The following is a 13,147-nucleotide window of genomic DNA, read 5'->3' on the forward strand; positions in this document are numbered from 1 at the left end:
CAAAAGTGCTTTTAGATACGAATTTATATTTTTGTTTAAATTTATTTTGGCAATTTAGTCTTAAATACAATACTACGTATCATCAGCTTCATGCAATTTCATGCAACTATTTAGAATTCTACTAAATTGGCATGCAGAATATGTGGCTCACCTACCTACCTACTAAATATTATATTTTGTAGATGAACATAATAAGTACGGATCGTGCAACCGTATACATTGCATGAAAATAAGAATCAACCTTGAAGTTGACTTTCAGTATCATCTCATCCAGTCATTTCCAATTTAGCGACTACATATAGATTATATACATAGTAAAATGTTATCCATAGTATGGATTCATGCATATGTACCTTGCATAAGTTGCATATAACATACAACACGTTGCAAACTTGCAAATCCACCAAAGTTTGCATCAAGAGATGTATTGCGTTTGTAAGTTTTTATTTATATCAGACTCTGCAAAATTATCATGTCTTTTATCAACTTGAATAATGCTTTTCATGCTGTTTGGGACTAACCGAAGCAGTATTTATTTACATTTCGTATCCTCATCGTGCCGAATGGAAGTTTTGCTCATTTTTCAGACTACATACACGTAATTCTACTGATACATTTCCAAAGTAACACAAGCAAATGGATCAATAACCAAATCAGATGGATGGATAATTGCACACTACTGAACTCGACGTGATACATAATGTTACACTTCGTGTTCGTAAATATTGGCTAAGTTGGAACCGTGATCATCTGTTATTTCTTTAAGTTTGTAGTTGTAGATTAAGTTAAATTTTATTTTACATCGCATAAAATGGATAATTTTGACACCCCATTTCCACACGCCTTCCTCGAGGGGGAATACATGGTTGGTTGGTCGCCCAAAACCGTGGATGAACTTGACTTGATCAAACTGGCCAACTGTATCAGGGAGAAGGTCGACTGGGAAAGGAAAATGAGGGATCCCACCATTGTAGAAAAGTGGAAAAATGAAGTTATCGCAATGAAACCCCGAATTAATAAAATTATTGAAAAATTTGAGTATGTTCTTGCCGAGTTGGAATGGGTGGTAATAATTTTTTTAACATTGCATTGTACAAGCTAGAAAACAGTCAATTTAGATATATGTATGTACGCTTAATAATGATGTATTTTTATGCATGCAGTTGGCAAATCGGGATTCTGTTACTGGAATTGAACCCTCCACCGTTGACAATACTTATCACTCTGATCGCCTTATTGAAGAGTCGCTTCGACAAGAATTGATAACCTGCGTTCGGGCTTTGGAGGATGTGCCAGATTCGCAAAAAGATTGGCACCCTGGCAGCAATAACCAAGTTCTGGACTTAGTTCACCCGTCTCTGTTTCCATTGGTGATTCGAGAGACTCCTATTCTAAGGAATACGCATGCAGCGACGAGACCGGTGGCGAATGTAATTATTTCAACAGCGTTTACTAGTTTAATTTTTATTTAATTCGAATACTCTAATTTTCTGCGAAAGGTTTCTGCTGGAGCGTCATCTTCAGAGAGCTACAATCACCTTATGTACTTTGCTGACAAAGCTGATCTATTGTCTGCGGATGAGGCGGGGGCACAAGCTCTCGCCCCTGTCGATCAATTTCCGCCATATGCAAAGTCTTTGAACTATCAATGGCTTCCTGCAGACGTATCTGTGAATGAGCAAGGATCCGTCCAATTTGACTCTTACATCAATAATCTCCATCCAGAACATTACCCTAAATTATATTCCACATTGGAAAAAATCCTTGGAAAATTTATTCCAATGTTTGATAAGGTGTTGACAAGTTTAAGGTTGGCTACAATACATAAGTAATCATTGTTTAAGTTCACAATGCATATGCAATTTATGTATATATTTATATCCCTTTTCAGACATCCGCGTAAAAATCGGATAGTCCTCCCAGATTCAGATTGGTATGAGGAAGTGGTGCTTCCTGACGGGGACGCGTCGGACTATGATGAAAGTGACAGCTTGGAAAAAATATTTAAGCCTTTCGTCATCCCCCAATTTGAAGCTCCACTCATTCCCCCAACTGAGGTCAAATTGAACTGGAGAAAGTTGCAAGTCATTGTAAAGTTGGCAAATATTCACCTCACTCCTGATAAACCAGAGTACCCAGGTTTGTGCATACATATGTATGCCAACATTTTATAGTGTGAAGAACAAACAATACACATAAATTATTTTTTTCAGGAGGAGTTTGGCATCTTGAAGGAATGGCGAATGAGAGGATTATCGCATCTGGAATTTATTACTATTCACAAGAAAACATTACTGAATCCCGTCTAAACTTTCGACAAGCTATACAAGAGCCAGACTACGAGCAATATGACGACACGGGGGTTGCAGTTGTGTACGATTTGAGGGATGAAGAGGCTCTCAATCAAAATTTAGGTACGATTGTTACCAAAGAGTCGAGATGCATTGGATTTCCAAATACACTGCAACATCAAGTAGCTCCATTTCAGGTAACACCTTGAAGAATGAGTAATAAACTCAAGCTCAACAAAAATTAAGACGTATTATTCAGTCAAAAAATTCATGGAAAGTATTTTTACAGCTCATAAACCCCACGGAAAGTGGACATCGGAAAATCCTAGTATTCTTTCTAGTTGATCCAACAGTGCAAATTCTATCAAGCTCTCGGGTACCTCCACAATCAAGATCTTGGTTCTTAAAAGAGATGGACAAGGAGGCAACATGCATGCCAGACCTTATTGTACATAAAATTGTGGGTATGTTATCATGGCCAGTGGGACTTGAAGAAGCTAAAAAAACGAGGGATTTGCTGATGCAAGAGAGAAAATTTTTTGTACAAAATAACAACGAATCCCTATTTGAAAGGCCATTTTCCTTGTGCGAGCACTAAATCTTCTGAATTTTCAGATATGCACTAGGTAATGAGTTGCATGTACATATGTTACTTATATTCAATCTCAGGATTTTGCAGTATTTAAGAGAATATTTTTAGGTTAGCTTATTATTCAATGAAGTATTAGGTATTATTTTTCTGAATAAAGTTTTGAAATTAAGTAAGCATTACGAATCTTTCCTACCTTATTTAATATATCAAGAATGTAATTTTAATATCGACGGACTAATCGCTGCTAATGCAACGTATCCGTCTACCATAAACGTATCCTCCAGGCAACGGCCTCGGTTCACTTCGATCTCGAAAAGTGGTTCATAATTTTGATTGGCGATTCTGTTGCGATCAATCAATTCCCTTTTCAATTTAGAACGACCAGTATATTTGAAAATCATGTCATCATTATTGGTTTCGTCATCGAAATCTGAATTGGTATAAAAATATAGTCCAACATGTGGACACACCCTGGATCTTGTGGATGGTGTCTTTTTAACCGCCGTTACAGTAACATGGTTTTCCTTTAGCCTGCTGAACAGTTTGTGTCCCACCCGAATTTCAGAAACTGGTAGTTCGGTTACTCCGTCTGCCATTAGCAATTTCATGTGCGGTAAAAGTTTGGTTGTATGATGTACATGCCCACAGCTTCTACCTTTATGGCATGGCTGATAAGATGGATAACATGAAAAAAATTTGAATAATGTATTTTTTTCCATGTCATTGGGGATATTATCATCATAACGTTTTCCTTGCATCAAAGTATCCATTAATTCGTATACTTGTCTTTTGGTGGGTGGGAGTAAACTGGAAACATTTGTCCGCTGAATATTTATCCCATCCGGTGCGTATTTTTCAGATAATTTTAATTTTTGTAAATGCCTCCTGAAACTTTCTGACGCGTTTAGATTCTTTGTCAATAGCAGCGCATCAATAAAATCTTTTGTATCGCACTTTTTCGGAATACTATTTTCAATCACAATGCAACACACAGGTTGATTTTCTTCTTGTTGAAAAATGGTATGAAATACATCTTGAAATATTGCAATTTTCTTTGAGACGTCTTCTTTAACTTTTCCGGCATGCGTAAGAACCAGAACAACGTTTGAATGCCGAAAGTCCGTCCAATGAATTTGACAGTGGCTTAGCGCAAGGAGCATCTTGCAAAACTCTGAACTTTCACCGTCGAAACGGGCATCTTCAAAGCTAGTAATTATAAATGCGAAAGTTGGAATTTTATTTGGCAATGATCTCTTCAGGTAGGATTTGATTCCAAACACCAATTCGGCATCTCCTTCTATGGTGCGGCCCTTGCAAAATCCAGGAATATCTATGATCCTTAAGTCTACAGCCTTCTTGTTTGAAGAGAAATTATCAATTTCAATAATGTCCAAGTCATCATCTTCCATATCGTCCGACTCTGTGATGTTAAATAATTTGTTTGCCTGGACCATAAAAAATAATAACTTTTAAAAATCGTCCATAGGATTGACTACTATGTATGAAAATGTGTACTCTACAGTTGTGCTAATTCCTGTGCGGCTCAGTCCCACAAATAGCAAATCGACTTTCTCATCCTCAGTCTCGCTTGATGGGGATGGTGCAGAATGAGATTGAAACTTTGGTTCAGTTTCTCTTATTCGGACCGGAAGTAGGGCAGAAAATGTCTCGTCGTCAATCTTATCTATTGGTTCGGTGTTTTCAATTTTCCGATTAGGCAGGTCACTTGGCGGAGGATCAACCCCTTTTAGCCAGCACCACACCAAAGTTAAATATCGCCGAAATCTGTGCAAACAGACTTGTATGCATTTTCAGAGGGTAAAATCGATAATGCAGGAACTACCCAAAATTTAACTGCATCATTTACTTACCTTTGATACCAAGTTCGAGGTCGAGGTTCTTCATCAATTAAGGCAACGGCCTGATTTTTCTTTGCTTTCATTTCTAGTTCGTACTATCTACTTGCTAATATGCCAATTTTAACGATTAAATAACTACAATTTGTGTGTTTCGGATTGTTGTTGTAATTTATTTACACGATAATGTGTGAATATGCACATCCTCCCGGGCCATTCATGACTAATATTTAGTAACAATATGTTTATCTCGTATTGTGCATTAACAGATATGTATTATGCACAAGTATACATTTATTTTTTACAACCATTTGTCATTTATCACCAACGTAGAGATAAAGTCAAACCACAGTGGAGATGAGGATTTATTAGCTTTACTGTTTAATCAAAATTACATTCAGTGATTTCAACATCGCAACAATCATACGTCGTAAACTGATCTGCGGAGCATTTCGTCAATACATGGGAACGCCCTTGTATTATATCCAATCGTGGCCCACAGTTTACTGTTGTCAATGTGCACTTGTTACCAATTATTGACACCCCACCCAATGCTGCAGTGTTTTTGATATTATGCTCATTTCCATCTAAATATAACTTTCCAAGAGAACTATCAACTATTTCAAGTCTGGAGGTGTATATGGATGCATACAATCCATATTTGTATTCGCCAAGATTTGCAAAATTATTGAAATTCGAAATTGAGTTATCTTCCCCATTGCCTATCGTTATCACGGTACACGTAGAAATCTCTCCAAACTTGTAACGCTTTGCAAATTGTTGGCTTATTTTGTAAGATATTCCTGAAATTATGTTGTTATTCCCCCCAATCCAAAGCAAACCATTAGGACAATCTGAACACTCAAAATTGTTCAGGGTACAATTTGAACCTTTGGAAATAACTGCCTTCTGAGAACAGTTGGAGATTTTAATAGCATCGAAAGTATTGTTGTCGCCTGTCCCCAAGATGCCTTTATTGTGTCCCTGAATGGAACAATTCTTAATCGAATTACAGTTTCCTTGTATAATAATTCCACAAGTATCATTTTTTGGAACATGGCTTTCATTCATTGGTAAACACACAGTGACGTCTTCGACAGTGATATCTTGACCACAAATGACCATGCCTGTCCCTGATTGTAAGTTCAGATTTTTTACTATGCACTGGTTTGCTTGCAGTTTCAAGCCAACAGGAAGTCCGCAAATTGTTGCTCCGTTTCCGGAGATGGTCAAATTTTCAGAAGAAATCTCAAAGTTGCCAAAATAACGTGTGGATTCCAAGAGTAGAATCGTATCGTGTGGACTTGACGATTGTAAAAGTGACTCCAAATGATGGCTAGAAATAGCAGTGCGAACGGTTGGGGTACTGATATTATTTATTTTCGGAAGTAATGGCAGCGTTATTTGCATAGCATCAACTTTATCTAATAAAATATATGTGTGATCAGTTTCTTGTACAATTTTTTAATATAAAACAAATTTAACTTACTTACCGTCATGTTCTTCTAATGGACGAACATCCTGTTCATCATCCCACTCTGAGTCATCAATAGGAGTGCTGGGTAACGAAAGGGAAAAACGTTCAATCCAAGAAGTAATGTTGAGTTGGATTTTTTTGTCGTCCTTTTTATGGACTTCAACTTCAGGTGATTCACGCACATCAAATTGAACACTTTCGGGTGGGACAAATGAGCAGATTTTTTCAATTGTTTCATAAATCTCATCAAAGGATGGCCTGTGTGCTGGATCAATCGACACCATTTTAAGAATGAGATCTGCAGCAACAGGCCAAAGCCTGGACACTTCTTCCGGAACTTTGTGTAGATATTTAAGCTCAATGGCAACCTTGGTAAGGTTTCCTGCCTTTCCTTCTTCATCATCAGAGTTGGGTTGCATTTGGGGGTGTAACAGCTCAAGGAAAATTATTCCTAATGCAAATATGTCAACCTGTGGGCCATACGAGTTACCTTCTTGTTCAGGTGCCAAATAAGTCCGTGTACCCAAACCAGTAGTATATCTTGACCTATTTATATTTGTGGCAATCCCCAAGTCTCCAATTTTAACGGTCAGCTTGTCCTGTTTTGAAAATAAAATATTTTCTGGCTTTAGATCTCGATGAATTAGCCCATTCTTGTGTAAATGTTCGACTCCATTAGAAATTTGTGTAAATATGTTGATGCACGTGGATTCCTGCACTGTCTCTCTGGAGGAAAGCCATGTTCGAAGATCCTCTCCACAAAGTTCCATTAAGATGCAAATGGCATCAAAAGTTATTTGTCCTGGAGGAATTCTAATATTTAAATATTAAAGAATTAATAATTTTTTATTACTAATAATAACGGTTACTAATTAAAGAGTTTTAAAACTGTACACAAAATTATCGCAGCCAAAATCTTCATCCTCAGCAAAGCGTTTCCGAACTGCTGCGACATCCTCAATCCCCATTGAATCCTTCCAACATGTAAAATATTGAACAATATTCGAATGATTTGGAATTTTTATAAGATTTGCTATTTCCCTTTCAGTAAAAACTGTGTCAAACTTCATGATTTTGATTGCATAATTCTTTTTCTCAAATTTATTCATGCAGTCAAATACAGCACCAAATGATCCGCTGCCAAGCAGTCGATGGATTTCATAGTTTTCCAAAAGTCGGGAACTCGTCCTCGCGGCTACAAATTAAATAAATTTTATGCTTTTGTATCGAAATTGCCAATTGGTACATGCATGCTTATTAATAAAAAATACCTGGTCTACGTGGTGCATTCCCTGCCATAATATGTAGTGAAACTTTTGTTAGAAAACAAAATTCGGGCTTGAATTATTTATTTATTAGCTGAGTGTATTTATGCAAATGCGTATATTTAAAATAATCAACATTCACCGCTTGTATATCTACATACCACTACTCGTTTCTTATCATGAAATTTATATCAACCAGACTGATAAAACAATTTGTATTGATGTAATTGCCATGACGGAAGGTTAGGCATGCGTAGTGGGCCAAAATATTCTTGCTTAGCGAATATGTGCAAACTATACTATGCCATCAAAGAAAAGCTACAAATTAGGTAATCAAATTGAATATATATATATAGGTTCACGTTTTATTTAATTTTATGCCATAAAAACTGCCTTCCTCTGTTAATATACGTACATATAAATAGCTAAATTTACAATCGGTTTCCAATTTTTCTTTTAAACCAGTTGCTCCAAGTTTCATTTTTTATTTTATTATTAGGTGCTGGAGTATTTTCCCTTTGGGTCCTTTGTGCAGCTACCCACGATGATGTACTTTCCGAGTCAGATGAATCAGAGCTGCTAAAAGATGGTGTCCTGGTTGGGTTTTTTAGTTCCTTTAGATGACCAAAATTTGACTTGACTCGGTCATCTGGACGCTGCTGGTGTACAATTTCTGGTGGTGATTGTGGTGGTGGTGGTGTAGGCGAATAAAGATAAACCATAGCGGAATTAATTTCTTTAGCTTGAGCTGCATTTGTTTTCTTAATATAATGGGTCACAGCTTCCAGATCGATTTCAGAGTGTAGCATGGCAGGATGAGCATACAGTGAATCGCACCATGATTTAAAAAACTCGACACCCACGGGTCGAAACAAATTTTTTAAGGTGGGACGCACAAGATTAGGATTGCCCCCAACGAAGTTTATTTTGAAATCCCAAGATTCTGTCATTGCCTCCAAATCCATGGGACTGAAAATTTTTAAATTTATATACACAAATGATTGTCATTTTCAAAAGTGGTAGGGGAAGGGATTAATTAAAGAGAAAAGTTATACCAGAAACTTCCAACATTTTTCAAAATGTTTGCTATTATGAGGAGAACGTTTTGAGCTGTAGTTTCAACTTTAGTTTCAGAATTTTCCTTTTTAGTTGCAATGACTTCAATGGCCCCTCCCGCATAAATGGATTCTACCACGTGGGTTCCATTCGCCGTGAAGAATGCTCTCCAGATTTCAGCTTGTGCAGGGTCAAATTTCGGTGGCAGGTTACCAACTGCAGCACGATAACCTGGTGATAATGTTGGTTGCTTGAGGTTGACTTGGAAAACACGCTTCTCGCGCACCCCTGTCAATCTGACAACGTTTGTTCTTGGTACGATAATATTATACCCCTCTTTCGGTTCAGAGTGAAAGTTTTCCATCTTGAAAGTACCACTGACGTTGAGCTGTTTAAGTCTTTCTTGGTAGTAATGGGTAGAACTATCAAAAAATGAGTTCAATATGAGGGACTCTGTTACTCTGCGTGCTTCAATTCCAATAGGCGCACGGAAACCAATATCAGTGTAATCCAAAATGTCCATGGAAAATGGAGAATTTGAGATTGGACAGTCTGGGGAAGTTATATAGTAAAAAACCATGCAAATTTATTTAGATTTAGAGTGAGTAAAATCAAGTTTGACAAGTATTAGTACATAAATACCTGCAAAAAGGTTGTAAAATTTTCCAACACTCAAAGACTTTGGCAGTTCAGGACCGACTATTCCCATGCCGTCCAAGATTGTGCAGACTGGAGGATTAAGAGGCAAGTCCATCAACAATTTTAATGCAGCTTCAATACTTTGTGGGATATTGTCCTCTCCAAAAATTCCATGTTTATGGAAAGTAGATTGTGTAATTTGTAGCGAGTTAACGTATGGTTTTTTTGAAATTTCATCAATTGCATCCCAACGTTTCCGAATTTCAGAGGAAATTTGAGTATTTTCAATATTAAATTGGGCGCTTTTCAAAGTTCTTAATATATTTCTGACGACCATATTGTTTTCTGGGAGGAGTTCGTATTCTTTAAGGAGCTCAATATTGATCTGCTTTGGATTTCTGAATGCTTCTCGAACGATTGTTTCGCCCACAACGTCACTGCATTTAACGGTCATGGCTTGAATCTTTTTGAAAAGATTACTAGGATAAAATTGGTTATTAGGAAGTCGATAAAAGTCATTCACTTTTGGTAGATTGTAGAGCTCTGGCTTATTTTCTGCCATAACTACTTGAATTGGCGTCGGGATTTGAGTAAACGTTTTGACCAGGCATTCTATTAGTTGAATTTTTTGTTTGGGGTCCGTTCTCAAACGTTTATTGTCCTCCGACATTGTATGTGTTAAGACAAACACAAGGTTCGTATTTTCTGGCTTCTTGTCAATTAATCTATTCACACAAATGAAATTCAAACATCTACGTATGTGCATATTTCTACTGATTTGTACAAAGTGTAGCATTCTAGAATTCCGTACCTCCAGTTAGCCAGTAAAGCGTCCACTGCTTTTAACATTTGGATGAAATGGGACGTTTTTCCATCTATTCTGTCATCGTTGAACTTTGCGACAAGAAGTACAGTGGTTGGATAACATGCTCGAATATCTTCATGAGTTTTAAGTAGGCCGTCAAATGTAGCTACAAATCTAGCGTCTCGGACTTGTGGCTGTTGACGAGTATCTCCAAATCCAGGAGTATCTATTTTTTGTCATGATTATATTTTTATTGTTGCTAATTATTTTACACTACCGATTTAGTGGCATATGTATTTATTACGAATTAATTGGTGAAAATGTGTGTACATTCTGCGTACCAAAAATCTTCAAATCGTAGTCTTCCTCATTTACACGAATTTTAGTGTTGTATTCCATGATTTTTTCAGTTTGAGAAGTGTAACTTTCAGTTTTGATCATGTTCTCTCGATCAAATAGAAAATTGAGCTATCGGGTTAATTTTCAATCATCAAACAGGGTGAATAAGAAATAAGTACTTCTTTATTACAATTTTATTAGTTAACTTACAGTTGTCGATTTCCCAGCGCCTATTGAACCAATACATATTTAAAATACATAAACCAAGTGAGACGTAAATTCTTTAATGGAAAAAAATCAAGCATTTTTATTGAAACTGCAGCTAATACTTTGATATTAAATAGGCAACTTCATTTCAGACCTCTAATGCATCAGCAAAATAGGTAACTTTAAATAGGCAACTTTAGCAAATTAGATGAGCCGAACCTGTTAATCCAAGTAAAACAATGATTGCTTTGTCATCACTCCTTTTTCCAGATGGTATTGGGTTATTCCGACTTCCCATGATTGCCTCCATTTTTATTTTTAGTTGACTCGAAAAATTTCTGACCCCACTGTTTACGTTCGAAAGAAATAAAATATCACCACGACTTTACAATGTTGCAATAAAGAATAAGACCATTAAAATTGAGTTATAGGTCAAATAATTATGGTAAAGAGGTGCACACACGTACTCATCTGTACGTAGTATCTGATTACTAATGATAAAACCTTATCTTTACAACTTCACCAAACATCGAGGACTCATTCAACCAATGATTAGTCACTTATAAAAATACATACGCTTGTGTGCAATAGTGCGAAATTTATCGCACACGCTTGAGGTTTATGAAATTCCAAGTTACACAAATAAGTCATGATTTAATATATATTAAATACGTAAGTATCTTCTAATCTCTTTATTTAATACATATGACACATTATAGTTTCGTTATGTAAATACCTGGAGGATTTGAACACATGACGAATCCATCAGCAATGTATGAATCATCACCCGTATTGTAGGGGTCACTATCTAGCTCAAGTTCATAAAAGACTTGAGAATTATTGTCGATTACGGAATAATTAAAAATATGCTCTGGAAAATCTACCCTCTTAAGTTTTTTGTTTCTCTCGAAGTACTTCAGAAGCTGAGGCGTCTCAAAGGACTCCTCACATGCAACAAAATTTCTCCCAACATTGCTACAATTTATATTTACTCTCTGGTTTCTCACACTAATTACAATAACGGGAAGTAGTTTTTGGTTTAGCAATTTGTCTCCAACTTGTAACTTGCAAATGGGAACAGTTGTAATAAAGTCGGCCATTAACAGTTTTACATTTGGAAGCAATTTTGTCGTCCTATCATCCAAAAATTGATTTACATATGAGTTCGGGTTTATTAAAATGGACTTATCTACACTAGTACTACTGCTACTATGATACGGAACAAAAATTGTAGAAAATTCGTCATCCATCAAATTTGAAATTTTTTGTGATCCAGGTTTACTTTGAAGAATTTGATCCAATAATTCATTGACTTCTCGTCTTGTCGAGGGAAGCAATTCAGAAACCGGATGAATTGTTGATATGGTTTTGCACTCTTCAATATTCAGAGGTTGCAATTGATTTGCCAGTTTTGGATAAAGCATGGTATCATTTCTACGTTTAGCAATATTTGTAATAGCTTCGATTAGTTTTTCTCTGTCGGATAATCCTTGCATAGCATTATCCACTAGCACGCATGTGATTGTATCATTTTCTTGTGGGAATACGGCATGGAACGTTTCCTGGAATTTCGAAATCCTGTTGGGAATGTCTAGTATCTGAACGTTGGAAGAGTGCGTGAGGACAAGAATCACATTCGAAAGTTTGCCATCTGTCCATGAGTCTCTGCAATGACTGAGAGCAATTAACATTTTGGAGAAGTCGGACCCCTCCCCTTGGAACCGATTGTCATCAAATCGGCTCACGAGGAAACAAACGTTGGGAAGTTTGTTGGGCAGATATTTTTTTGTAATGGCTTTTACAGCAAGCACCAGTTCTGCATCTTCCTCGGTGTAACTACCTCTGAGGAATTCTGGAATGTTGAAAATATTCAAATTAATGTTTCCATCATCAAACGATGTCCGGGTGATGATGTTCGAATCATTTTTTGTGTTGTGAGTAGTTTGAGGTAGTTTTGTATCCAAAAGCGTTGATATCTATGCATACACAATATATATATTTTTGTATTTGCATGCATTTAAATACACAAGGTCCTCATATGTGATTTTAATTGATTGCAAGTTACCATTAATGAAATGTCACTTGAAGCAAGTCCCATAAAGAGAAAGTTGCATTGAATAGTAAGCACATCCTGTGCTTGTGGGGGTTTCAAGGGCAGTTGCGTGGGATTTATTTCTTCGGTTCTAACTGTGGCAGATTTTGGATATGCGTCAATTGTGAATTCTTGTTTGGAGCGCTGATATTTCTCAGTTTGTAATTGGTATTTTCCAACTAAAATTTCATTATGGGAGGGTATCCACGTTTTCTTATAACTTGGGATGAGCAATGCTTTCATCCTGATTAGACCGAGTTTAAGTTTCTTAAACACGGGACTAAATGAGTTTAAAAAATGTGTAACTTACCCTTTGAAACACTCTGCCATTTTATGACACCGGTGTATCCGCTATAGTTCTCTGATACCAAAATTGTTGTAGGTTGTGAATAATTAACTCACATAATAATCTCAGAGAGAACTTTGCGGTGGTTTATGGATGCACATATTTACATGCGTCGGTGTAGGTTAAGCAATGTTTAGCAAATGGGAGATAACGCACCACCACCAACGAGTTACGATAATACA

The 13,147-nt window shown here is 36.6% G+C and overlaps 4 protein-coding genes across 4 annotated transcripts; 1 reads left to right on the forward strand and 3 right to left on the reverse strand.

Annotated features, from left to right (window-relative positions):
• Positions 1-544: 544 nt before the first annotated feature.
• LOC110843898 lies at positions 545-3,056 on the forward strand. The gene is made up of 6 exons (XM_022089957.2): positions 545-1,066; positions 1,164-1,430; positions 1,500-1,810; positions 1,892-2,139; positions 2,214-2,488; positions 2,581-3,056. The coding sequence occupies exons 1-6, from the start codon at positions 812-814 to the stop codon at positions 2,887-2,889; spliced, it is 1,665 nt and encodes a 554-aa protein (XP_021945649.1). The 5' UTR covers positions 545-811; the 3' UTR covers positions 2,890-3,056.
• On the reverse strand, positions 2,977-7,624 carry LOC110843312 (serine/threonine-protein kinase ksp1). The gene is made up of 6 exons (XM_022089272.2): positions 7,488-7,624; positions 7,111-7,411; positions 6,233-7,029; positions 4,755-6,163; positions 4,404-4,668; positions 2,977-4,328 (listed from the first exon to the last, which is right to left on the reverse strand). The coding sequence occupies exons 1-4, from the start codon at positions 7,513-7,515 to the stop codon at positions 5,121-5,123; spliced, it is 2,169 nt and encodes a 722-aa protein (XP_021944964.1). The 5' UTR covers positions 7,516-7,624; the 3' UTR covers positions 2,977-4,328; positions 4,404-4,668; positions 4,755-5,120.
• A 195-nt stretch (positions 7,625-7,819) lies between these two features.
• On the reverse strand, positions 7,820-11,069 carry LOC110844560. The gene is made up of 7 exons (XM_022090788.2): positions 10,747-11,069; positions 10,531-10,550; positions 10,323-10,449; positions 9,988-10,207; positions 9,180-9,901; positions 8,537-9,089; positions 7,820-8,450 (listed from the first exon to the last, which is right to left on the reverse strand). The coding sequence occupies exons 1-7, from the start codon at positions 10,835-10,837 to the stop codon at positions 7,913-7,915; spliced, it is 2,271 nt and encodes a 756-aa protein (XP_021946480.2). The 5' UTR covers positions 10,838-11,069; the 3' UTR covers positions 7,820-7,912.
• A 118-nt stretch (positions 11,070-11,187) lies between these two features.
• On the reverse strand, positions 11,188-13,077 carry LOC118434455. The gene is made up of 3 exons (XM_035848042.1): positions 12,930-13,077; positions 12,593-12,863; positions 11,188-12,503 (listed from the first exon to the last, which is right to left on the reverse strand). The coding sequence occupies exons 1-3, from the start codon at positions 12,947-12,949 to the stop codon at positions 11,241-11,243; spliced, it is 1,554 nt and encodes a 517-aa protein (XP_035703935.1). The 5' UTR covers positions 12,950-13,077; the 3' UTR covers positions 11,188-11,240.
• Between the last annotated feature and the right edge of the window lie 70 nt (positions 13,078-13,147).

The sequence above is a fragment of the Folsomia candida genome, unplaced genomic scaffold (assembly GCF_002217175.1).
Source record: "Folsomia candida strain VU population unplaced genomic scaffold, ASM221717v1 Fcan01_Sc002, whole genome shotgun sequence".
Classification (NCBI taxonomy): Eukaryota; Metazoa; Arthropoda; class Collembola; order Entomobryomorpha; family Isotomidae; genus Folsomia; species Folsomia candida.

What these genes read in the sequence shown, in the direction of transcription:
- LOC110843898 (XM_022089957.2), top strand. Translation starts at nt 812, where the DNA reads ATGGATAATTTTGACACCCCATTTCCACACGCCTTCCTCGAGGGGGAA. An exon ending in AAGGTGTTGACAAGTTTAAG is followed by an intron (nt 1,811 to 1,891) that starts GTTGGCTACAAT and finishes ATCCCTTTTCAG; the next exon opens with ACATCCGCGTAAAAATCGGA. An exon ending in TGATAAACCAGAGTACCCAG is followed by an intron (nt 2,140 to 2,213) that starts GTTTGTGCATAC and finishes TATTTTTTTCAG; the next exon opens with GAGGAGTTTGGCATCTTGAA.
- LOC118434455 (XM_035848042.1), bottom strand. Translation starts at nt 12,949, where the DNA reads ATGGCAGAGTGTTTCAAAGG. An exon ending in ATGGCAGAGTGTTTCAAAGG is followed by an intron (nt 12,864 to 12,929) that starts GTAAGTTACACA and finishes CGGTCTAATCAG; the next exon opens with GATGAAAGCATTGCTCATCC. An exon ending in CAAGTGACATTTCATTAATG is followed by an intron (nt 12,504 to 12,592) that starts GTAACTTGCAAT and finishes GTGTATGCATAG; the next exon opens with ATATCAACGCTTTTGGATAC.
- LOC110843312 (XM_022089272.2), bottom strand. Translation starts at nt 7,515, where the DNA reads ATGGCAGGGAATGCACCACGTAGACCAG. An exon ending in GAATGCACCACGTAGACCAG is followed by an intron (nt 7,412 to 7,487) that starts GTATTTTTTATT and finishes TTTAATTTGTAG; the next exon opens with CCGCGAGGACGAGTTCCCGA. An exon ending in TTTGGCTGCGATAATTTTGT is followed by an intron (nt 7,030 to 7,110) that starts GTACAGTTTTAA and finishes TTTAAATATTAG; the next exon opens with AATTCCTCCAGGACAAATAA.
- LOC110844560 (XM_022090788.2), bottom strand. Translation starts at nt 10,837, where the DNA reads ATGGAGGCAATCATGGGAAGTCGGAATAACCCAATACCATCTGGAAAA. An exon ending in TGTTTTACTTGGATTAACAG is followed by an intron (nt 10,551 to 10,746) that starts GTTCGGCTCATC and finishes TTGGTTCAATAG; the next exon opens with GCGCTGGGAAATCGACAACT. An exon ending in ATTTTACAACCTTTTTGCAG is followed by an intron (nt 9,090 to 9,179) that starts GTATTTATGTAC and finishes TAACTTCCCCAG; the next exon opens with ACTGTCCAATCTCAAATTCT.